The sequence below is a fragment of the Sesamum indicum genome, linkage group LG8, assembly GCF_000512975.1.
Source record: "Sesamum indicum cultivar Zhongzhi No. 13 linkage group LG8, S_indicum_v1.0, whole genome shotgun sequence".
NCBI lineage: Eukaryota > Viridiplantae > Streptophyta > Magnoliopsida > Lamiales > Pedaliaceae > Sesamum > Sesamum indicum.
Window position 1 is genome coordinate 13,583,673 of NC_026152.1, and position 26,091 is coordinate 13,609,763.

The 26,091-nt window shown below is 34.0% G+C and overlaps 2 protein-coding genes across 2 annotated transcripts; one reads left to right on the plus strand and one right to left on the minus strand.

The window, feature by feature from the left end:
- On the minus strand, positions 1,535 to 8,358 carry LOC105168692. Its single transcript, XM_020696042.1, has 2 exons — positions 7,405 to 8,358; positions 1,535 to 2,318 (listed from the first exon to the last, which is right to left on the minus strand). Exons 1-2 carry the CDS (start codon positions 8,214 to 8,216, stop codon positions 1,535 to 1,537), a joined length of 1,596 nt encoding a protein of 531 aa, XP_020551701.1. The 5' UTR covers positions 8,217 to 8,358.
- Positions 19,192 to 24,883, plus strand: LOC105168496. The gene is made up of 4 exons (XM_011088599.2): positions 19,192 to 20,569; positions 21,927 to 22,498; positions 22,577 to 22,796; positions 23,335 to 24,883. Exons 1-4 carry the CDS (start codon positions 19,310 to 19,312, stop codon positions 24,685 to 24,687), a joined length of 3,405 nt encoding a protein of 1,134 aa, XP_011086901.1. The 5' UTR covers positions 19,192 to 19,309; the 3' UTR covers positions 24,688 to 24,883.

The following is a 26,091-nucleotide window of genomic DNA, read 5'->3' on the forward strand; positions in this document are numbered from 1 at the left end:
TGCTTATATTTTATATATTTATTATTTGTATATAACACATTATTAATAAAAAAATTATAGTATTATATGTAAATTCTTAAACAATTTTGCTTATATCTAACACTACGTGAGAAATAAAAAAAATAAAAAATTAATTTATAAAAAAATTAATAATTTAGATGAATAGTATATTTTGTCTTATACAGTTCTTTTAGATAGATCATTATGTTAAGGTATTTAAATTTAAACTGATATTATTTATTAAAAAATAAAATATTAGTTGTTTTATTTTTTGTATTATATGATTCATTGTAGATCTTAAAATGGTAATACTTGATGAGAAAATTAATAATTTAGATGAATTTATACATTGGGTTATATAACTCATTGTAGATTGAAAATTATGTTAAGATACTTAAATCTAAATTGATATTATACATTAGAAAAATAAAATATTAGTTGAATGTATTTTTTGTATTATATAATTCATTGTAGATCGTACAGTGATATTATTTGATAAGAAAATTAATAAAAAGATGTATTCGCTCCATTGCCATTTGTAGATTTTAAAACTGGCCGTTAAATATGCTTAAACCTCTACATCTTAGTTGTCTTAAAGTTCATACAAGTTCGATTATACAATATAGAGATGTTAGTTGAAAAATAAGTCTAGGCTAGGAGATCTTATTCCCATCCCAAATCCTGTTGCAATGTCCATCGCAAATTAATTCAAACTTTTTTGGGGTTCCCCCCAAAAGAACTTTTGATTTGCGATGGGCTTTAGGACTATTTTGCTACGGGCATTTGGATTTTTAATTTTCCACTAATATTTTTGTATTCCGCCAAAAACTAATTACAATATGGGGGTTGGGATAGAATTTTTCGATAGGCTATGCGCTGCGAAACAGCCATTAGATTTGCGACAGTCATGGGAATTTGCATCAGTACTGACAGAAATTATAAATTTGTCCATCTCTCGCGACGGGATTACTAATGGGCAAGGAACTATCAAAGAAGATGTTGGACTTGCCATAAAAAAAGTTGTATTTTCATTGCAAATATTATTCCAAAATTGTGACACCGCAAAATTATTGCACTGGGGTCTTTTGATGGGAGTTGATGAACTGACTTTGTGACAGTATTTGCAAGGATAGATTCGTTGAAAATTTGGGTTTTTTTTATTTTTTTATTTTTGAGTAGACACTTGTTGCATTCGAAATTTGTCCAAAAATCTGTTGCAAAATTGAGATGGAATATGCCCGTGGCATAAAATATATATTTTTTATATTAATATCATAAAGGTATTAGGATAATTCAATTAATCTTTACATAAAAATCACATTAGTATATTATTGTTATATATCCTGTAAAAATATATGTTTTAAATTATAAACATGACATATGCGTCAATCACCACTTACAAACATCATAACACACCTCTAACATTACAGAACCCTTTGAGAACAATTAAAATCTTACAAATGAAACACAGATAGCGTCACCCCTTAATTTAGACTCGAGTGGGTTAAGAACCCTTTTCTTCATCAGGAAGTAATCAGAACCATCCAAAGTCGGAGAAACTGTTTCCTGCATTGTTCATCGAGTCGTCGAACCCCAAATAAGCCTCGGCTACATCATACGGAGCTGTTGCATCCATGCCCAGTTGCTGTTCCGACAATTCAAGATGCCTCATGTCATTCAGAACTTCATTTCCAATTTCCGACAGCACCGGCAGCTCCCCAGAGTAGCAGCTGCTTGTGATGTCCGGTGGCAATGGTGGCAGCTCATGGGCGGAGTCAGGGGGTGTTGTCTGATACTGGTATTCACTATTATCCACCTGGTACATACTCATGATGTTAGCATTTGTGTTGTTCTGATTCCAGGCATCCCCCGTCAGCTGAAACCCTGGAAATTGGCTCGTGTTGAGCTCATTCTGCCCGAAGAGAAACAGCTGATGGTCTGTTGGATTATGATCAGAATGCTGGGAATCAGCTAATAGCATCAAGAAGTCGTGGTTGGTTTCGTCAGGAGAGATGATGGAAGTGACGGATGAACCAGGAGGCATGTCCGAGTACACGAAGTTGGTGCGCGTCCTGGAGCCACGCATGGAGCGTGCAGCCCTGTCGTAGGCCAATGCCGCCTCCTCCGCTGTGTCGAAAGTGCCCAACCAGTGCCTTTCTTTCGTCAACGGGTCTCTTATCTCAGCCGCGTACCTGCCCCACGGCCGTCTTCTCACGCCAAGAAACCTGTTTGTTGATGATTCTTGCTGGTTTTGCTGCTGATTCCCCTTCCGTTTGCTCTTGGAAGGTGAAGGATCATTTGCTCCTGACTTGTTCATGCTATCCGTTTAGATCGATATTACAAGACGTAAAGACAGATACTGGCAGTTCCACCAAATGTGAGGGTTCCTGACGATAAACAGTTTAAGAAAGAAGGATTAGAATTTGGTTGTTAGTTGATGAGTCCTGGAAGTTGCATTTGGTGTGTTTAAATAAGGGTTTCTGCTCAGTTTTTTAAACAGATTGATGAATACATTAATATAAAGAAGAAGTGGAACATGGGCCTGGTAATTAAGCATGCCCTATACTAATTGGGTTAATCATTAAATGCATCATTATTAGCTATTAATTTCTCAATCTGTTTAGATTAAACATTATTCCTCCTACTGTGTTAGATGAATTATGAATATGAATGTGAACAGTTTCTCAAAGTTTTAACGTGCTGCAATTATCCTACATACACATATGTGTGTTCATTTGTTGTGTCTTCACCAGATTTAGTATATATAATTTGATATTTACTTATACTAAAAAAAAATGCAAGCAGGTTCAAGAAATATAATTTATAACATAAAATTTTAATTAAGAAAACTGGAATAAAAATATTATTTTATTTTTAACTATATATATGATTGTGCCATAAATAATATAACCAGATTTAGTATATATAATTTGATATTTACTTATACTAAAAAAAAATGCAAGCAGGTTCAAGAAATATAATTTATAACATAAAATTTTAATTAAGAAAACTGGAATAAAAATATTATTTTATTTTTAACTATATATATGATTGTGCCATTGTAGAAATAATATATCATTTTTAATTATGAGAGTAAGTCAGAATATTTTTGGACATAAAATTATTTTATTATTGTAATATATAGGAATCTTATAGATTGAATCAAGTCCAACACACGGTGCTTCTGACCAGTCATTAAGAAAACTACGATTTTTTCTCATGACTAATTATAACTATCATAGTGAGAAGGAAAAAAGACTATGATACTTTAATATTAATTAACCACAACTTAATAACAGTTATTAGTTGTTATTTTTGTATATAGGACTAAAATATTAGCCATATTAGAAAATACATCACATAGTTTTACCATAGCTAAAATTATAATTCTTTTTGATTAACCGCAATCGAAACTGATTATTCGATCATATTAATTTTGTTTACCATAATTTTTTAATCGTACATAGTAATCTATATATATAATGTAGGAATTAATTCATTCTTTTGGTAATGAATTGAGAAAAAAAGAGTTTATAGTCACGTTGAAAATGTATTGTTGCCCTAATTATCCGTCCCGTTCATTTATCTCGTACAAAAAAGATAAATTATATTGATGTCTCTTGAGATTAGATCAGTTATACAAACACTAGTTGTCCTTTGCAAAATTATAAGTATGTTCTTTGCGATTGTAGTTATAATTACAAGTACATCTCCTATTTAGTTGGCAAAATTATAACAAACATCCACTAAGGCTTAAATGCATTATTGGTCCTTTAACTTAAGACATTTGGCATTTTCGTCATTCAGTTTTTTGGGGTATTATTTTACTCCTCCATGTTTTTAATTTCAAGATTTCATCTTTTTTGTCGTCGGGGTCCATCTTTCTCTTTGGAAAAATGCATGTGTATCTCACGTGAACTTTTAAAAATTGGCTACTGTTTCTAGTGGCTTATTTTTTTTATGCATTTTTGTCCTTTAATTTTTTTGAGTAGCATTTTATATCTACATATATATTTTAATATTTGCGATTTCAATTTTATTTTTGTCAGAGTTCACTATTCTCGCTGGTGGAGGTGAACGAAAAATAATATTCTTGTTTTGTAATTTAGGATCTTTCTACTTTTGGTTCAATTGGTTATGAGATTCTCATTTTTAGACCCATAATACATTTTCGTTAATTAGATATTTAACAAAAAAGACCACGCGATTGTTAAGTGCATGGAATCAAATGTGCCACCTTTGAAAATTATGGGACTAACAGTGAATATTCTATAATCACTGGAACCAAAAGAGTAAAGTACCTCATTGCTACGTACTATGCGGGTGACATCTTCGGTTAAAATATCCAACGGAAGGTCTATGGAGCTAAAAATGCTACATTTAGATCTATGGAAACAAAATTAATAATTCCGTTACCAATGGTACTAAGAATGAAAAAGCCTTAAGCTACAAATGAAAAGTGTTATTTTCCCTCTTTATGACCTAGATTACGGATAAAAAAAATGTATTTAATCCCATCTTCTAAGGTACATTACCTTAAGAAGTGTACCTATAATCATATAAATAAGAGAGGACATTGGTGTAATTAGACATAATTTAAGAAAGTAATGATACAATTAAGATATTGCTTATGTAGATTTGTGCTATCAAATCTTTGGGCTCTCAGTCTGGGGGAAAAGAATACATAACAAATCTTGGCATGTGGATTTAAGAAAAAAGAAATCTAAGACTAATGATAAGACGTACTGGAAAGATGGAGGGGCATAGTTTGATTAGAAGTAATGTCCCACAGAGGCATGCATCCTTTCCTGAGATTACACTACTTTTTTCACGTCACTGCAACTCATGATTGCGTAATTCTTTGTATGTGATTCAATCATGATTTGTGTGATTGTAGGGAGGAGATGGCCTAAATCCAAGCTGCAGAATTAATGAAATAGGTATAAAATCGCAGAAAATTAATTAAAAATGTCAAGAAGGTAGCTTAATATTTTAAAAGAGAAGCATTCAATCCTTGTTGTAGTCTCCAATCGCGTGATTTATAATGAATTTTTGTGTTTTCAATATTCAACTACCACTTAATTTTAGCATCAACATACAAAAGAATGAGGTGTGTTGAGATGAAAAGAGTATAAAAACTAAGTGCTACTTCAATATTTGTACTCTTAATGAGGGCCAAATTTACAATATATTGTTAGATTTGGTGACTGTTAAGCAAATTGTTGGCCATTGTAGAAAAGTATTCATTATCTGGAATAATGCAATTGAAATACATAAAAATATTTTATAGTTGAGATTAATATATGTTCATAATTTGCAATAAATTTATGTATTTATAAATATTAGTATTACATTGACGTAATTATCATCTTACATTGTTGAACAACATGGATTAATCGGGCCTTCAAAATTCTGATCAAACTTACAGAAAAATACATTTGGTAAAGTTTTAGACTTATTGAATATACGGATGTCGAGATATGGAACTCGAAACATAAAAATAATTATTCAAATTGGTGTATTATTGAATCAGGCCATGTGATTTTAAATCATACCGTCTGATATGATCTAATGGATACAGTCTTATATATAATTAAATTTGGTATGAATCGGGTGTCAGAATTTTAAGATATTGTAATTGTTGATTAAACTTTTTTTTATCTCAGTATATATATAATTAAAATAATTAAAATTGTTCAACCATCACTATTATTATTATTATCATTATTTTTAGATTAATTCATAGGAATCACTAAATTTTGACATAAATTTATAAGTAATAAAATAGATTGCACAATGTATAGTATGTATCTTGATATAAGTATAAAACTCGAAAATAGATAAAAAAAATCATAAGTGAATTTACTTATCAATTTAAAAAAAGTATAATAGAATACAATTATATATTAAAATATAACATAAAGTTTATATGTGTCATATTAAATAATAATTTTTAGTTATAAAAAATATTATAATTTATTAAGTTGTTGATTAAATTTATTTTTATATAAAGATTAAATGTATAAATAAAAATATCACAATCTATGATTATCCAAAATAAAATATATGATATTGATTAATAATTATAATATATGGCCAATTTTGAATATAAAATTGATAAAGTATTAAATATGAAGTTAAATATATAAAAAAATAGAAAAAGCTCGCGAGCCAGTGAACATCGCGTCGCGAGCCAGTGAACAGAGAGAATTGAGCTTGAACTCGAATTTTTTGAGATCGAATCGAGCCAGCTCGACTCGTTTGCCAGCCCTAGTTGCATTGTGGAAGCGTTGAATCAGCAGAAGTTAAAAGTATAATGCTTCAAATGCGTGGTTTGACGGTAGAGTTCTGGACGGGCATGTTTTTATTCGTAAGAAATTACGAGATGATCTATTGGTGCCCACGATCGTCTTTTCGAGGAAAATGAAAAATGCACTTGAGGACCAAAATTGAAAAAAAATTCAATTTATGCGATGCAATATGAGAAAATCATAATAAATAGGACTAAATTAAAAAAAAAATCCTAATATATGAGACAAAAATGCAATTTCCCGTATACTAAGATATTTTTGGATTGAATTTCACAGATTTCTCAAATAATTCAACATTTAGCCGATCTGATGTTAATTTGTTTAGGTTGGTTAGAACTCTTTCTTTTAATACCCCGGCGCTCTGGCAATGGTCGTTGTCCTCCAAACCAGAAATAGAAAGGTCGAGGACGAAGGAGTCGTCCAAAGGTGAGGAGAGCGTACCTGGAGCTGTGCCCTCCTTTGCAGGGTGTCACCGTCACTGGCAATTTAGCAAAAAAAAAAAAAATAATAATAATAATAATTAAGTTTGCTTAATTAATTTAATTAAAAGTATTTTTTTAAAAAAAAGAAAAAAAATAAAATTTTAAAGAAAATTGATTTTTTAAAAAAACTTAAGAAAATAATATTCCCTCCAAACTGTAAATAGAGTTAATATCATAAGTTCAGTCCCTGGATTACCTTAAAATACCTGACAGAAGATAAAGTTTCTTCTAATTAATCACAAAGCTCCAAAATAAGGTGCACTTATCTTTAATTATTCTCTCGTATTTGTATACTAATTATATAACCTTGTCCTCATCATTTAATACAAAAAGCCACAGAACATCATGTTATTATCTGCAACGACCACAAAATTCATTTATATCTATACTTAGAAAAAGTAGTTGATTACTATAAGTTGATGGCATTACATGGAACAAATTAAGAAAAGAAAACAAGAAGATATTCAGAAAGACACACATGGAGGATGGATCCTAAATCCAACAAACCAACACAAATTCCCCGACATACGCATCTCCTTAACTTAAACTAATCAATGTCTGGAAAATAAACCCTTTTTTTCATCTGGGAAATCGAAAATCTAAATCATGATCAGAACCATCCGAAGCCGGAGAAACTGTTCCTGCCGCTGTTCATGGAGTCGTCGTACCCCATGTAAGCCTCGCCCACGTCGTATCCATGACCTGCATCCATGCTCAGCCGCGGCTCCGACAGTTCAAGGTACCTCATGTCATTCAGAACTCCGTGTCCCAATTCGGATAGCACCGGTGGCTCCCCGGAGTAGCAGCTGCTTGTGATGTCCGGTGGCAACGGCGGCAGATCATGGGAGGCGGAAACGCCGTCACTGGGTGTTGGGCGATATTCGTATTCACTAGTACTCACCTGCTGCTCGTACATACTGATGTTAGCATTTGTGTTGCTGTTCTTCCAGGCGTCCCCAGTCAGCTGGAAGCCCGGATACGGGCTGGTGTTGAGCTCGCTCTGCCCGAAGAAAAACAGCTGCTGCTCTGCTGTACTGTGATCGGAATGCTGAGAGTCAGCGAAGAGCATCGAGAAATCGTGGCGGGTTTCGTCAGGTGAGATGATGGAAGTGACGGATGAACCAGGAGGCATGTCGGAGTAGACGAAGTTGGTGCGCGCCCTGGAGCCACGCATGGAGCGTGCCGCCCTGTCGTAGGCCAATGCCGCCTCCTCCGCAGTGTCGAAAGTGCCCAACCAGTGCCTTTCTTTGGTCGACGGGTCTCTTATCTCAGCCGCGTATCTGCCCCACGGCCGCCGTCTCACACCAAGAAACCTGTTTGTTGATGATTCTTGCTGGTTTTGCTGTTGCTGCTGACTCCCTTTTCGTTTGCTCTTGGAAGGCGAAGCAGCGCTGGCGCCTGATGACTTGTTCATGCTATCCATTTATGGGGTATATAGACAGGTAGATTAGATAGCCCTGACAAAGATACTGTTAAAGTGAGATTTCCTGACAATGAACAGAGTAAGAAAGAAAGACCAGAAAGAGGCAGAGAGAGAGACTGATCAATTTCAGTTGTTTGTTGTTATGAATTCTGGCAGTTGCATTCGGAGCTGTTTAAATAAGGAGTTCTTTCTCTTTGCCTTAGTTTTTATTTTTTTATTCCTTTCTCTTTTAGCTTTAATTATGAATAAAGAAATAGAAGGGATTGATGAATATATAAAAGGAGTAGTGGAACATGGACCTCCAAAAGGTCATCTAGAGACAGGGTCTAAACTAATTGGATTGATCATCACATGCATCATTATTAGGCATATGCATCTCTGAATCCAATGACATTATGGTAATTAGTGTTTGTATCCAGAAATCAAATATTATTCCCTCCAATTATTAGATGAATGAATGAAAAGTTTTGCAAGTTTCAACGTGCCCGAATTATGAAATGCAATATGTATATGGGACTCTCAAGAATTGCTTGTTTATGCCGATTTCTTTTTTATATTTTAATTCTTGATGTATTTTCTATTCTGATTAACTTATATAAAACCTTTTCTAAGTTATATAATAAAAGAGGAGCAATATTTATACACATGATATGTATATATTAGATCCAGATTGTTATTTATGTATAACCTATTGGATTGAACATCCTACGTACAAAGTTACGTAAAAGAAAATAGCCAAACCACCTCCTAAACTTTTAATAAAATGCAGCATGATTCCCTAATGCATGAGGTAGTGATCAGCTTCGTTTTCAAATATTCAGGGTTGCATTGTTGATTTTTATTTTTTAGGAAGATCTTCTGACAATTATGTGAAGATTCTGGTCTCTGAGTAATTTTTTATGAGAAAATTGCACGTTTGGTCCTATGACTATATAGAGTTGTGGCAATTTTATTTTTTTGGGATTTAATTTGACAATGAAACTCCTACGATATGAAAAAATTTGACACATGAAGGACAAATTCCATAGAAAATTGCAAATATGTTGGAATTTGACATATGTCTCTCACGTGAACCCCATATTCTGGCCAAATTGCAACTTCCAGCGAATTTTGTTCTTAACATACCATTTTTTTTTAAAAAAATATATAGGGTTTAATTGCCAAATTCAATTTCAACTTAACTAAGACTACCACTACCTTATAATTACGAGACTAAAAATTATAATTCCCTAATTTTTGATACTATGGTAACAATTTTCAGCATTTACTTATTTGAATTAGTAACTATATATTATGATAAAGATGTTCTAATATACTCGTATTTAGGTAAGTTTTTCAACAAAATCAATTTTGAAAAATTAACTAAGACATTTCACAATAATGAAGGACTACTGAATCAATTATATATATATAATAAATGTATCATACTTTCTTCATGGTTGATTTGGTTTAGTCTAACCTAATTTCAACAAAAAAATTTCCCAAAATAGAATAAGTTGTTGTTGTTCCCAGTCTTTTAGAGTAATTTGATTGGATGTTTGATGGGGATTAAGAGAATTGCCATAAAAAGACCCGGATCAACGACCCGATCTAGAAGACCCGCCGATGGAGACCGTCGATCTAAATAACATCACCTGAGCTAGGATGACGACATGTGGTATAATGCAAGTGGACCTTCCAAGCAGGCAAGTAGACTCACCCAGATATTATAAGTACCCTACATTTATAATAAGACATTTATTACACTGATAACCCACATTAGATCGCTTGAGACCGCATTTAGATCGCTTATTCTATCTCGAATACTGCATTGACTTAGGCATTGGAGGGTCTTAGTTGGAGATCCCCCAACAAGCCTAATAGTGCTCTTTTTCTCAAGTTTTAAATTTTTCCAAAGACGTGAGATAATTTGCTAACTGCGATCTGAATCAGATATAATTAATGAAAAAGCAATCGTGTGATGCCCTGCAAATGATCTTTCTTGGCATGTGAATCTTAAACAAACTTAGTTTTGGAACTAATCATAAGCCGTACTGGAAAGAATTGAGTATCATATGCAGTTTGATGAGAAGTAGTGTCCCAAAATCAGGACTAAAATCATCTGTTGTGATATACAACTTTTTGCACGTCTAAAGAAGACTATGTATAACTCATGATTGCTCAATTCTATGTATGTGATTCAATCATGATTTCAATCGGATTGCTTGCAATCATTGGGCTCACTGCTCTAATCATTCTTGTATGAGGTTTCCATACTTGCAACCATCACGGCCATTTTGGTTATCATCATAATGGTGTTATTGAAATCGCCAAGAGCTTAGCAGCAACATCAAGTTGTTATATCAACGTTCCGTAATGTTAGATTTAATTATATAAATATTTTTTATTTTTTTATAAAATTATAATTATATTTTTGAAGAATGTTAGTGTAATGTATCTTAAAAAGATATTTATGTAGAATTTCATCACTGAATAAAGAGTGTACACTTGTAATTCTAATTACAACTTCAAGAATTTATACTTATAGTTGTACAAAGAATAGGAGGTGTTTGTATAATTAGTCTTAACCTCAAAGAGTATCAATGTAATTCACTCTTGTTATAACAATATATGAAAGCAACTTTTTGTAATGAAATCGACGTCGACTGGCTCAATCAGTAAAAACGGGCTACTTGCAGTCAGCTGCTGGCTGTGGGGTTTGAACTTTAATTTTCTATCAATGTGAGGATTTTATTAATAGATACATTAAAATAACGTTGTAAGCAACCTGTGTTTTTAGAGGTGTGTAAATCCTAAATGATAATTGAGGTGGATACCATCCACATTTTTTATAACTAAAAAAGTTTTGTGATAAATGATATGATGAGCAAAGGGTTGATAAAAACACTACTGAAAAAATGGAGAAAATACCAGCATCCCAAGTCCTGAACATTTTACATCCAACAAGAGTCACTGGAAAGGCAACATGTGTAAAGGTAAAATGTTAGGTTATTTCAAGAAAGCATGTTCCGAGGAAAAAGACTCCAAAATAGAAAGAATTTTGTAATGAGAGCAGGAAAGAGCAAAACTGGGGCCTTTGTTTAATAGTGGGAAAATTATGGGCAATATGATAATCTCAGCCATGTGCATCCAATTTAAGCCAAATTAAACTCATTATTTCAAATCCCATGTTCCTCAACTTTTTCCCTAATCCAAATACATGGTATATTGGCTTTACTTTTTCTTGTTTTTCTCAGTGTTTGTAAGGTTGATTTCATGAGAATATTCAAATTCTTGGAAGTGTTGGGAAGGAAGCATCAATACTTGTCGGATCATACGACAAAGCTACTTATTGTGAGGTTGTTTTCTTCTTTCTATGTAAGGATTGTGTCAGTGGGTAATTTATAATTATCTTTGTAAAACAACCTATGATCATAAAAACATGTCCTAACTCATGTTGATGATCGAAGATGAAGCCACCAGAACCCTATTTTAATAAAAACAAGCTTAACCTTGGATTTTCATTGATATCTAAACCAAAGCATAAAACAAGAGAAATGAAAAAGGTTAATTGGGTTCCATGTGAGGGGGGCACCTATCCCTTGTCTTTTAGTCCAAAAAAAATATTTTTTTTGTACTACCTAACATATAGCCCATGTCACACACAACACTTTACATGGGTAATTAAGTATGGTTTTGGATCAAGTATTCACACTAACTACTATTTGTGGGACAGGGAATTCAAGAAACTAAATGGGAGAACATTTATGTGGTTGAATTGAACAAGGACAAAAAAATTTTAAGAGCATTTTATGAATTAAAGAAATTTTGTAGTTTGCTAATTCAATAATTGACATAGATTCTTTAAGAGGGAAAATGTTTTCATTATTGATAGAATAAGTTTTATACTTGTCACGTGATTGATTGACGTTTCAAGAATTTTTTTTATTTGTAATTAGTAATAAAAGTTGAGAAATTGTATGTGGCCAATGAGATCTTGCATCACTGATAAAGGCTGACGTGCCAGTACTCTTCACTTAGTAGATTTGAATTTGAATTGTACGATGTAGGTGTTTGCATTTATATTAAAATTTGAACCCAAGATCTTTAAAAAGAGATTTTGGAACCCAAATTGCTCGGTTGTCCCCTAGGGAACAAACAACATATTATATGGTTAATTGCATTTACCTCATGTGAAAAATATTAATAAACCGAACGAAACCCAAAATTTTATAAAAAGAAGCTCACTGTCTCCCACATCAGAAGTACATTGCTCTTTTCGTAAAAGCTCAGTGGGGACGTATTGTATTTTCATTAGGAGGGTTTTTTGCCTATTACAATAAAAGTCTATTACGTTTAACGTGTCTGTGATATAACTGTTCGTTTCTTTAAACAAACCAAAAAACAAAAAAAGAAAAAAGAAATTGTGGTGGGGGACTAGGAAGGACAAAGAATCCTCTTCAGGTAGGTCTTATCTTTATTGATTCTTGATTTTGAGGTCTAGGCATCACTCAGCAACACACATTGATCAGTCAAAGCAATCAAGTTGAGAAGTATTAGATTATTGTGGTCAGCCTAAAAATATTTACCAGCATGTGGTCTCAAAAAGTGAAAATTTCCTGCCCAAAAATGCTCAAAGAGGTTTCTTTATGTATAAATATTTGTTTTTTTTTCCCCTTTTTATGTCATTTATAAATATGGAAACATGTTGCACATATACATCCCCAAATTTGGGGGGAAATGTTTGATTGCTTCCTACCCGAATCAGTCAATCTTGAAATTTTCATTCAAAGTCTGTGAACAAACAGGAAAGCACCCAAATTTCTTGGCTCATTGTTTAATGTTCAATAATTCTATTTTGTGAAATATTAATTAAGTCCAAAAAAATACACAATTTTTACTTGATTATCTACCCAAATAGACGGCATAATTTTTTTTTTAAAATCATCATTCAATTATCTGTATATATATCTATTCTTTTATAATTATTAAAAAAAATGATAATTAATTAGCCCTATATTTCAATGGAATTTAGAGTAATTAATTTGTTGATCAGAGTTTGGCATTACCAAGGCATTCAAAAGTAGTTTGAGATGAATTAAGTAATTGATTTTTTAAAGTATTAAAATCTAATTCGAGCTCATAAATCTGTAATTTGACTGGTTTGGTAGTCCTCAGATTTTCAAAAATAAGCATGTGCTGGCAAAAGTCGAATACAACCATTAACTGGGAAGATGCACCTAATTAGTAGCATCAATAGACCCTTTTGCCGGATTGACCATCCTCTCTTCAATCATAAGCTACTCTACCCAATCTTTGTCCATTATTTTAACGCATAATTACATCGTTCTCTCTTAAGATTTAATCTAATTATATATAATTTTTTATTATTTATAGAATTATATTTAATATTTATTTGATTTGTTTTCGTTCAACAAATAAATTCTTTTTTTAGTTAATTTTTTTTTAATTTCTTGATATTTAACAAAAATCTGGACGAATATTCATATTTGTCCTCAATTCACTTATTTTTTGTTTATTGTAGGTCAAATAAACTATTTTACAACCATACTATCCTTATATATCTTCTCACGTTGAGGCATGTGATGAGGTATATTTAAACCATTGTTACTGTAGTTTAGTCAAATAGATTTGTTTGATAATAAGCCAATCCAGGGTAAATATCGATTTTCATTCGGTTTTTTCGTTCATATTAATAAATTCGATAAATTTTGACTAATAAAATGACTTATTTATTAGACGAAAGCAAATTTCAAAGATACTGGATGTATTTTTTCAACTCAATAGGAATTTATATGTAATCATGCAAAACTCAGAGGTGGACTATGTAATTATTCCTTTAATTATGTAGATTAGTTTGTGTATGAGGTGTTGTGTGGTTACCTAAAGGTTTTGAATTTACTTAAATAATCCTATTTCTTTATTAATTTTAAAATAAGTCAAAATTCGTGCCTGATTTCAACTCAAGTAAATATAGATTCATGATGGTCACCCAAACGTCTTTGAATCAATGGTTTATTTACAATCATATAGATCAAAAATATTCATAAAATTTCCAACTTTTTACTTAAACATATTCCAACTTTTTTCTCACAACCCCTCTTTTACATTGTACGTAATGATGTAGTAGATCTTATACATAGGTCTACTAACCACTTTTACTACGTACATATTAAAAATATGTGCTTGACTGGTATCAATAATGTCTTAGTCTAATAGTTTAGAAGGTTAAGATCCATGAACAAGTTCGAAATTATGAGTTCGGGTCCCATCAAATATGTTTTTATATGATTGTATTGATGTTTTGATTGAATAAAAGTTTATATAATTTATTTATTATTTTTAATATATTGATGTATTAGTTGAATTTCGACGACTATCACCTTAGGTAGGGTCTGAAAATTGGCATCTCCAAAGATGCGTAGAAGCAAAAAGAAGAATTGGGAAAGTGGGCCAAAGAAATTAAGGGGGAAAAGGAGAGTGTTAAAAGGCGTGAGAGTCCTACTAAAAACGTGGGTACGGCCTTTTTATCTTTTGATGCCTAAACCCAAAAGCGTGTTGCAGCGATCAAATGACACATTTGACTATGCTTACATTTCCCTCCTCCCGAAAAAGACTCTTTAGACCATAAAAAAGAAAATGCGACTCTTAAGTAAATGGTGGTGCACGTGAGGCGAAGCCTATAATAGGCTCTATGTTAGCTTTGGCTCATGTCTAGTGGATAAGCCCCTTTTAATTATAAAATATTAATAATAATAACTCCTTTTTTAATACTAACATAAAATTCATACTATATACCAAATTCTAAGTTTAATAAATATTTTATTATATAAATAAACATTTATAATGACTGGAAGCGTAAATTTAAATTTTATGTTTCTAATTATTTCTAAATTTTAGTTTTATTTTCCTTTTTTGGGCGAGGATCAAAATTGATTTATCAACTTTTGATAAATATTTAGTATTTTAATTAAAAAAATTCATAAAAAGTGGGAATCATAAAATTAAATTTTATGTTTCTAATTCTTTCCAAGTTTTACTTTTCTTTTTCTTAATTGAGGATTAAAATTGATTTTTCAAGCTCTTGCTCAAACTCGAACTTGTGATTTATTTTTCACAATAAAAAAATGCCACTATTAGGCCACTTAATCGCCCCTAGTCCAATTAAAAGCGAGGAAAGAAACATTTGAACCATAGGAAACATGCTGTTATTGACTATAATCTATACTAATATATATAAGAAAAGGTATTTTTTTTTTCTCATAAATGGTTGTTATGATACCGCAATATTAATTTTATTGTTATGCCAATAACTTTCTTTTTTTTTTTTTTTTAGAAATATGCTGTGTTGGTTTATATATATTATTTCTTATTCATAATATATTTTAAAATATAAAATATTATTTAATGTATGCACACGGTCAGAGACGGTATACCACAATGACTAGTTTAATAAAGGAATTACTGGTTAGTATTCCATACCATGGTACAGAAAAAAATATATTTTTTTTAAAATAAAATAATAAATTATTCAAATTTAAATATGAAAATAGATAAATAATTAATAATCTAACATTTAAATTAAACTAATTAATAATCGATGCAAGCCAAAATCGTTCGTCAATGAAGTCTTTGGATTCGAAGCCTATGGACTGAATCTTTGCAAACCTAAGAAAGAGGACCTACAAAAAAACTGTTAGCACAACAATAATCAAGTTAGTAGACAGTTGTAGAGAAATAAACTCAAGAAAAAATATTATTAATAGCAATGGATGCTTAAGAGATGAGAGAGTAATATTGCTTCTAAAAGTGTTTAAATAGTGAACTTGTATGTGTGCTTATGCCAGGAAACGCTACCCTTAATCGAAGGGGGGGAGGTCGGCTTTTATATTCTTAGTTCTCCCTCAATGACGAGACGTGTCTCCTTAGGACTTGGGTCAATGGTTGTTGTCAATAAGGCTCCCCCAAATCTGAAGGCGGTTGGCGAAAGCCTTCAAGAAGTCAAGTTGAATGAGGAGACCTGAGCTAGGTTCATGTCTCCTAGAGGATAAGGTCCGCATCCTAATGAGGTGTTGGGAAGTGAGTATGATTTTCTTTGTGCCTTAAGGTTGAGGTGGCGATTACATGACCCTCTTGTTCGTGCTGTACTAATAGCCTTCTAACACATGTGGGGTGTGGGGTAGGGGCGATACATCTGGCAGACATGCGAGTTTAAGGGACTTATCTCTTGATGGGCCAACGGGTCTTTGGTTGGAGCCCAACCTTTTTTGTATTCTATAAGCCAATTACGAGTTGGAGGCTATTTCCTTTTGGACTCCATTCACACAGTGGCCTTTGTATAAAATTGGGCCTTTACATGGACCAAATGCATTTTTTGGGACATCAATAAAGATAAAAATAAATTGAATATAATGACAAATTAAAATTATTTCATTAATTAAATTTATCTAAATAAATGAGTGAATCTTTTGGTTAGACACAACCAATGTTACTCACACATAAAAATATAAATGTGAAAATTATTTTTAAGTATTATTTGACATCAAAGTACCATTCAAGTAGTTTTACTAACTAATGTATCAAAAAAAATAGTGAATTTTCTGGATGAATAAATAATCATACGCATATCTAACTTTAAATAAATATAAAAATTATTTTCTTCAGCGACAATGAAATTTAAAGAAGCTATTTGTGTGCATATATGAGATTTATTTGGAGAACCTCTGTCTTTCTGTTTTATTATATTAGTCATTGTGGTCATCATACCTATGTATATATATAATAAGTAACTTTTTATGTTTTAAAATATATAATAAAATAAGAATAAAATATATACACCAACATATTATATTTTTTAAGAAAAGAAAGAAAAAAAAAACTCAAAGTATCACCAACATAATAAAAGAATTTGTACGTTGGTGTTAAAACAGTGTGGAGCCAATTTTGTAAAAAGGCAAAAAGTAGTAATTGTGGTTAAGTTTTAAAATTACTAATTAAATGTATAATTATTATATTTAAAAATTGGTGTGGATACAAGTTTATTTACTGTGTATAAATAATAAATAAAAAATATTTAAATATGAGATACCTTGATTGAAAGGAAATTGATTTTTTTTTGAAAAAAAATAATTATTATCAAAAGATAAGTGCAAATATTAACAAAAATACTATTTTTTTTAACAAACAGGTATAAAACAGTCTTTTTAATTAAGTTTATTTTTAAATTATTTTTTTCATACACTATCCAATTTATCTTTAATCTATTTTTATATTATTTTACAAATATTATTCATTTTTTAATTCTATTACAACTTTCAATTTTTTCTATGTCCGAAACAAAAATTTTCAACGCCCCTAAATGTTTGATGTGAGGTCACCAAGTGTCCTGGGCCGCTCCTGAATAAACATGGGCCACTGTGTCTTGGGTTGATTGGCGGTCCAATTACCAATCGGGCTTGGCCTTATTTCAGAAAATTATCGTCTAAATTTTTATTATTTCTTCAACTGAAATAAGTAAAATGTCAAAAAACCAAATATAAATACATTAAATTGCAAAATCTAATTACTAAAAATAAAGCTTATTAGCCTTACGGAATATGATGAGTAAAAAAAAAAAAAAAGAGTAAAATATATGAAAAGCGAATTCTATTACTTGAAGAAAATGAAACATTCTTTTGAGAAACGCGACACCAATCTGTCCCGGCAAACTAGTCTTGCAAGAGGAATAGAAGGAACGATGATCAGCATCCAACATGCCACAGCATTCCACTCTCCTCGCAGCAAGTACTCAATCAAGTCTGCCACCTTTAGGCCTTGCATCTGGGGTTTCGCCGGCGTAATGAGACGAAAGCTGTCTGGCCGTGGAGGTTAGTTCGCTCCACTGAGCTCCTGCTTTGACGATGGAACCAGCCTCCAACAAATCATGCCATGTAAATGAAACGTTATGTTTGATTTTTGCTTCTAGAAATTGATCGTGCATGGAAAGTATTTTGTTTTGGGAAAGTTATTGTCCAGGCCGAGGTTTGGCCGAATCAGATCAATTACAAAGCAAGTGCATATTTAATTGGTTATTTTTTTTTAATTGTGCACCAATCAAATGGTAGCATCTTTTCTTTCTATCCCAACGGGATGCCAGATTCTATCATGAATGCTGCTGCAGATTTCCTGCTTATTCCTTCCCACAGTATACGGCAGACAGTGATAAGTTTCTTGTGAGATGGAGCTAGTTGAATTCCCAAAATATTAGCTAGCTCCACTCGATGCTCAATCAGTGTGTTCTTGCTGACAAATATGGATGATTTTTGTGTGTGTATCAATTGACTAGAGGATCTGCCATAACTATGAAGTATCTTGTTGATGCAATGCATATTTTCCACCTTCGCCTTACAAAAAATGAAGGTATCGTCAACAAATAACAAATGCGACACTTTCAATGCATTACTTGCCTCGAATAACACCTCTATTTAATAAGAAAACTAAATGCTTCTACGCATAGAATGAACAAGTAAAGGGAGATAGAGTCTCTTGTCGAATATCTCTATCGGAAAAAAGTCCAAATTGTTGCCCCCTTTTTTTTAAACTAAAGTTAATATTTATAGATTAAAGCGCAATAATAAGGTTCATTCAGAAAATTTTAATGTGTCTATTATATTTTTTAAAATAAAATAATTTACCTCCTTATATGAATAACAACATCGCTCATATCATTCGTTTAGTGGAAAACCAAAAAAGAAAGAGAGAAAGAAAGAAAAAAGTTACCACCCAAACACTGGAATTTGTATTACAGACAACTATCCAAACAACAAGAAGTTGATAGAAATGGATCTTCCACGTTCGAGTAGAAGATGGCCCCACATTAGACCCAATCGACGGCTATTTTTTTCTCAAAACACATCACACCTCTCTCTCATGCGGAATGACGATTTGCCCCTCTAATTCTTCTTTCTTTCTAAATTTTTGTTTTTGTTTTTGTTTTTGTTTTTTTTTTTTAGATTAACGCTCAGAAAGTCTAAATTCACACAGCTATCTTTGACTCCCCCTTTGTTATACTCACTCCGATCTGATCAGGAAAATCATTCACCGCCGCCGGCCAAATGCTGCCGCCGGAGCTCCATCCACGGGCCTTCCGCCCGTACATATCCCCCTCCGCCAGCGCCCCCTCTTTCGCCTCGTCCTCCTCCTATAACGGCGACCAAAACCCTAACCCTAGCCCCACCTCTTCCTTCTATTACGGCGTAGCCGGTAGTAGTAGCAGCAGCAGTAGCCGTCGCGCCAGCTCCTCCATGAAGAATTCCCGATTCTCCCCTTCCTCCTTCGTCCACAACGCCAGAATTGCCGTCGCTCTCGTCCCAACCGCCGCCTTCCTCCTTGACCTCGGCGGCTCACCGGTGGTCGCCACCCTCGTCGTCGGTCTCATGATTGCCTACATCCTGGATTCTCTCAACTTCAAATCCGGGTCCTTCTTTGCCGTCTGGTTTTCCCTCGTCGCCTCACAGATCGCGTTCTTCTTTAGCTCTTCTCTTTTCTACACCTTCAATTACGTGTCGCTCGCTCTCCTTGCTTCCTTCACTTGTGCAATGGCGAACTTCTTAATCGGAGTTTGGGTTTCGCTTCAGTTTAAGTGGATACAAATCGAATATCCAACCATTGTGCTTGCTCTTGAACGCCTCTTGTTTGCCTGTGTTCCGCTTATAGCTTCCGCTATTTTTACGTGGGCAACTGTTTCTGCAGTTGGTATGATTAATGCTGCTTACTATCTCATGGTTTTTAATTGCATTTTCTATTGGCTTTACTCAATTCCTCGAATATCCTCATTCAAATTGAAACAAGAAGTGAGTTACCATGGGGGTGAGGTTCCCGAGGACAGTTTTATTCTTGGGCAGCTCGAGAGCTGTGTGCACACCCTGAATCTCGTGTTCTTTCCTCTGTTATTCCATATTGGCTCGCACTACTTGATTATTTTTTCATCTGGTGCTGCTGTTTGCGATTTGTTCCTCCTTTTCTTCATTCCCTTTCTGTTTCAACTTTATGCCTCCACAAGAGGGGCTTTATGGTGGGTTACTAAGAATGAGCATCAGTTGCGGAGCATTCGGTTTGTCAATGGTGCAGTGGCATTGGTTGTCGTTGTTGTTTGCTTGGAGGTTAGAGTTGTTTTCCATTCGTTTGGGCGGTACATACATGTTCCGCCACCGCTGAATTATCTTCTTGTCACCATTACAATGCTTGGAGGTGCAGTTGCTGCTGGTACTTATGCTGTTGGCATGGTGTCTGATGCATTCAGCTCTCTGGTCTTTACTGCTTTAGCCGTCATTGTCAGTGCTACTGGAGCGGTTGTTGTGGGATTTCCTATTCTGGTAGGTGTTCTTTTACATGCGCGTCTCTTTAGTTGTCCAATAATGTGATTATATCCGTGTAAGATATTTTTAATGTGATATTTATTATATCTCATGATGTTGTTTGTGTAATTTGTGCAACTAATATCTTCTGAACCTTCATCATCTTCAGAATACTCTTGTCCATTGTGGTCTTTCTCTGTGATATTTTGTTTGAAACTTTATCAATTGTGCATTTGTTTGTCTAATGTTGAAATGAAGTGCCTTCATCTAGCTAAAGATATTTTCTTTCATCTGTCTGTAATGCATTTCTGTGGAATTTGCACGCGTATATGCGGCTCATGTTATATGTTGACTAGTTGTCAGATAAAATACTATTTCAGTTGAGCTACCTTTGTTTTGAGGACTGTTAGGATGCTTATGTTAATTTTGTGGATTTTAATCAATTGCATATATGCTTGCCAAAGAACATTATCTAGAGAATGCTGGGATGGTTATCCTAGGATATGAATGTTTTCTTTTGTTTTAATGGCCAGCAAATGCTATGGCACAACGGTTTTTTGCCATTACATTACTCCAAATTATTTATTTCTGCATGCATTCTTTATCCTCCTGCTTATCTAACAATCTAATGATTACTGGAGCACCGTCTCTATCATGGGAATCCCTAAGAAATTTAACAAGCATATCTCTTTTGGTCGACCTTCTGTTGTTTACCTGTTTCAGCAAACCTTGACTTGGCATAAAGAAGTGAAAAGATGGTTGGACAAAAAAATGGAGCATCAGTTTGCTGATTGGTAACTCTTTTAGTATGATATGCAGTTAAAACCTTCCGTCATAATGCCAAATTTTCTGCTTTTGAGCGCAAATTTTATAAACAACTCCATGTCACTAGTCATCCATTATATACTCAGCAATGCCAAAAAGGAAACTTTCTCATTCCATAAAGTTGTGTAATGAGTAAACAACTAATAGAGGCTCATAATGATAAATGTTTAGGCTTCAAAAACTTTGGATGGATCAACACTGATACTTCAGAATAATAAAACAGCAGGCATGTAACTGCCAAGACTATATGCTGAAGTGGATGTGCATGTTCTGATTTACTTTATTTTTCCATTGATCTATCCATTAACAGTTGATCTACTTGCGGTCTCTGCTTTAATGCTTGACATTTTTGAAAGATTAGGTCGGGCAGGTTTAAATTTTTTACATGACCTGTCTTAGTTTTGCCGCTGTGCATTAGCCTAGAACACAAAATGAAGAGTTTTGTGAGAGTTACCTACCAGAAAGTGGAAAAACCTACTTTTACAGTCTCATGCATTCATGTTGTACTACTATAAACATACTGCTGAAAGTCTGTAGCTTCATTTTGTAGTTCCTTCCGCTCCCATCAATAGCTGGATTTTATTTGGCTCGCTTTTTCACAAAGAAGAGTCTGCCATCGTACTCGGCATTTGTTGTGCTAGGGAGCTTGATGGTGATGTGGTTCGTGATGCATAACTATTGGGACTTGAATATTTGGGTAGCAGGCATGTCATTGAAATCATTCTGTAAGCTTATAGTTGGCAGTGGAATTCTGGCGATGGCAATTCCTGGTTTAGCTGTTCTTCCACCAAAACTTTCTTTCCTGACTGAAGCTGGATTGATCAGCCATGCATTGTTGCTGTGCTATATCGAAAATAACTTTTTTAACTATTCCAATGTGTACTATTACGGGATGGATGAGGATGTGATGTATCCGAGTTATATGGTTGTTATGACTACTTTTGCGGGTTTGGCCATTGTGAGGAGACTTTCCGTGGACCACAGAATTGGTTCAAAGGCAGTTTGGGTTCTGATTTGCCTGTATTCTTCAAAGCTATCTATGCTTGTTATGGCGTCCAAGGCTGTGTTGTGGGTGTCGGCTGTTCTTTTGTTAGCAGTATCTCCTCCATTGCTGCTTTATAAGTACTGACAAAACCTTCTTTTTAATTGTAAGTATCACATTTTCTTTACTGAAACTTAACTTGTTCTATTGCCTAGCAGGGATAAGTCTAAATCAGCGTCAAAGATGAAACCTTGGCAAGGTTATGCGCATGCTGGTGTTGTTGCTTTGTCCGTCTGGTTTTGTCGTGAAACAATCTTTGAAGTCCTTCAGTGGTGGAATGGGAGGCCTCCATCTGATGGGTTACTTTTAGGCTCTTGCATCCTTCTGACAGGATTGGCTTGTATACCAATTGTTGCCCTGCACTTTTCTCATGTCATGGTACCTCTCCCTAAATCAATTTAATTGCTAATTTATGTTTCCTCCATTATCAATTTTGTGTGAAGCTATCAATTAGTTGCATGAACTATCCCTGTCTATTGGTAATCCTCATCTGCTGGATTTCAATTATGAGCAACTCTTACCAGTGACGATTATTGTAGAATGCTCTCTGTAGAAAAGACTTTTGAATTGTTTAGAACTTTCATATATCTATATCTCTGTAGTCTTACTGATGGACAAGAGCAAGCATAACTACCCCTTGATCCATGTAGTTGATATTTATTGGGGATATTTAGTCAACTTCTTTGCTTTCATTGTACAGCTGTTGTGTTCGAAAAGTGTGATATTTTGTAGCTTAATGCATAGCATTAGGAAAGTTCTTTCGGTAGCACTTCCAAGTAAATTGTCCTGTTCATGTTAAACAAAATGATTATGTAATTTCAATTATCTCTAAGCGCCCATCGCTGATTACAATTGGCAAATAGTAGTTTTCATTTTCACTATGACTAACTGAAGGTTTTACTGTTTACTTCTGCAGTCCGCCAAGAGATACTTGGTGTTGGTTGTAGCAACTGGTCTGCTGTTCATCCTCATGCAGCCACCAATTCCTCTGTCATGGACTTACCATTCTGACCTAATTAGAACAGCTCGCCAATCAGCTGATGACATTTCCATATATGGCTTCATGGCATCAAAGCCTACATGGCCGTCATGGTTGCTTCTTGTAGCAATCCTTCTTACTCTTGCTGCTGTCACCTCCATTATTCCCATTAAATACATTGTAGAGTTGAGGACATTTTATGCCATTGCAGTAGGAATTGCTCTTGGAATTTATATATCTGCAGAGTACTTTCTTCAGGCAGCAATTTTGCATGCCCTTATCATTGTCACCATGGTCTGCACTTCTGTATTTGTGGTCTTCACTCATTTACCTTCTGCCTCTAGCACAAAACTTCTGCCTTGGATATTTGCTCTGATTGTGGCCCTCTTTCCAGTGACATATTTACTGGAGGGCCAGGTGAGAATTAATAAGAATTTCCTTGGAGAAAGTGGAGTTGAAGATATGGCTGAGGAAGACAACAAGATTGCAACACTGCTTGCTGTTGAGGGTGCGAGGACATCTCTTCTTGGTTTGTATGCAGCAATCTTTATGCTTATAGCTCTTGAGATAAAATTTGAGTTGGCTTCGCTTATGCGGGAAAAGATTGTGGAAAGGGGTGGGCTTCGTCATAGCCAGTCCGGTCAAAGCAGTTTGGCTACTGTACCTCCAAGATTGAGATTTATGAAACAACGCAGGGCCTCTACTATGCCAACATTTACCATCAAGAGGATGGCGGCAGAGGGAGCCTGGATGCCGGCAGTTGGTAATGTTGCCACTGTGATGTGCTTTGCAATATGCCTGATCTTGAATGTGCATCTCACTGGGGGTTCGAACCGTGCCATATTTTTCTTGGCACCTATTCTCTTGCTGCTTAATCAGGACTCAGATTTTTTTGCTGGCTTTGGTGATAAGCAGAGGTACTTCCCTGTTACCATGGCTATATCTGCCTACTTGGTCTTGACTGCTCTCTATAGCATATGGGAAGATGTATGGCATGGAAATACAGGCTGGGGCGTTGATATTGGGGGACCTGATTGGATATTTGCTGTCAAGAATGTGGCCCTCCTTATCCTGACATTGCCAAGCCACATCCTTTTCAACAGTTTTGTTTGGAGCTACACAAAGCAGGCAGACTCAAGGCCGTTGCTTACTATACCCCTCAATCTGCCATCAGTCATAATAACGGACATTATCAAGATTAAGATCTTGGCGCTACTTGGAGTTATATATTCCTTGGCCCAGTATCTAATTTCAAGACAACAATATCTGTCAGGGTTGAAGTATATTTAGAAAGCTATACGTACCCTGTACAATATGTTACGAGAATTTTCAAGTTAGATTTGCAAGTTTGAGGGCTAATATACCCTAATTGTTGCTTAATTGACGCATGAGATTTTGGTAAATGGTCAGGTGCATGAGCTAAGTTAACTGCTGGAAGCTGTTGCATAGAGTTAAAAACATGAAATTACGTCATCCTTGCTCGTAATTCCATTTGCGTAATAATTTATCCTCTCTATTGGAAGACACAGATGACTTCTCATCCAGGTCCAAAAAAGAAAGTGCTTTATAAGAAGTCTTTTGTGCGATGAGGATAATAGCCGACTGTCCATCCTCTGGTGCTTTTCCTCATGTCTTTGCCTTCTAGTCATGTGGGTTGTTTATGTGGTGGTGCGTGGGTGCCCTCGCGCATACATATGCATACAATGCTCATAAGTGGGATTAGAGAAGAGTAGAGGGGAAGTTGAATTGTGCCTGCTGTATGAGATGATTATGGAAGATTTGAGCAAAGCAAGATCATTATTATATCATTCTGGTTGAACTACTCTTTTTGGCCACTGCTCGCCCCCCGTCTTTGGTTTGGTCTCTCAACCATCTCTTTAGTCCTTAACTCTATGCAATTAGTTTCCAAGGGAAATGAGTATATTGGACTGCCAAAATTGCCCTACCGGTTCTCACCCAATCAGACTGCAAAGTGCAGGTCGGATGATTGTAAGCTTGGGCTTGGACTAAGATTTTTAAAAATTACAAATATTCAGGGATCAAAAAATTACTTAAAATGGTTCAAATTAGGCCCGTACGGTCCTAATTGTTAATTCTCTAAGAATGCCTATTTATTGAATTGACTTAAAATAATTGAATTTGTAAATTTTTAATGAACCAATCAATTATATTTTTTTGTTGTCTAAAAATTCTTAAAATTTGTGATTATTTTATTTATAATTTTTTTTCTTTATGTTTTGATATTTCGACGAAATTTGCCAGAGAAAACAAAAGTTACTTGAGTTCGAATTGTAGCAATAAAGCAAGTTCATACCTAATTCTGTTTATTAGCTCTTAAAAGTTTTGGTTCACATCTTGAGTTTATCCCAATTACGTAATGCTACTATTGGTCTATCATTCGGCAAAATCAAGACGAATTTATTATTTCAACGATTATTAGTCTTGCACTATTTGAAAATTCTAATATTTTTATTTATCAATCGAGAGCTCATGAGGTATGTTTAATAAGTTAATTTAATATCATATGATTGTGATAGAACTGTTATACTCATTTATTATTTAATTTTTGAGTATGTAAATAAAATTGAATTATATAATTCAATGATTATATTAAATTTACTATAATTAAAATGCTTTTTAAATTGATCGATGAAATGGAATGAAAGGGCTTATTTATAGAAGTTCGAAATGTAT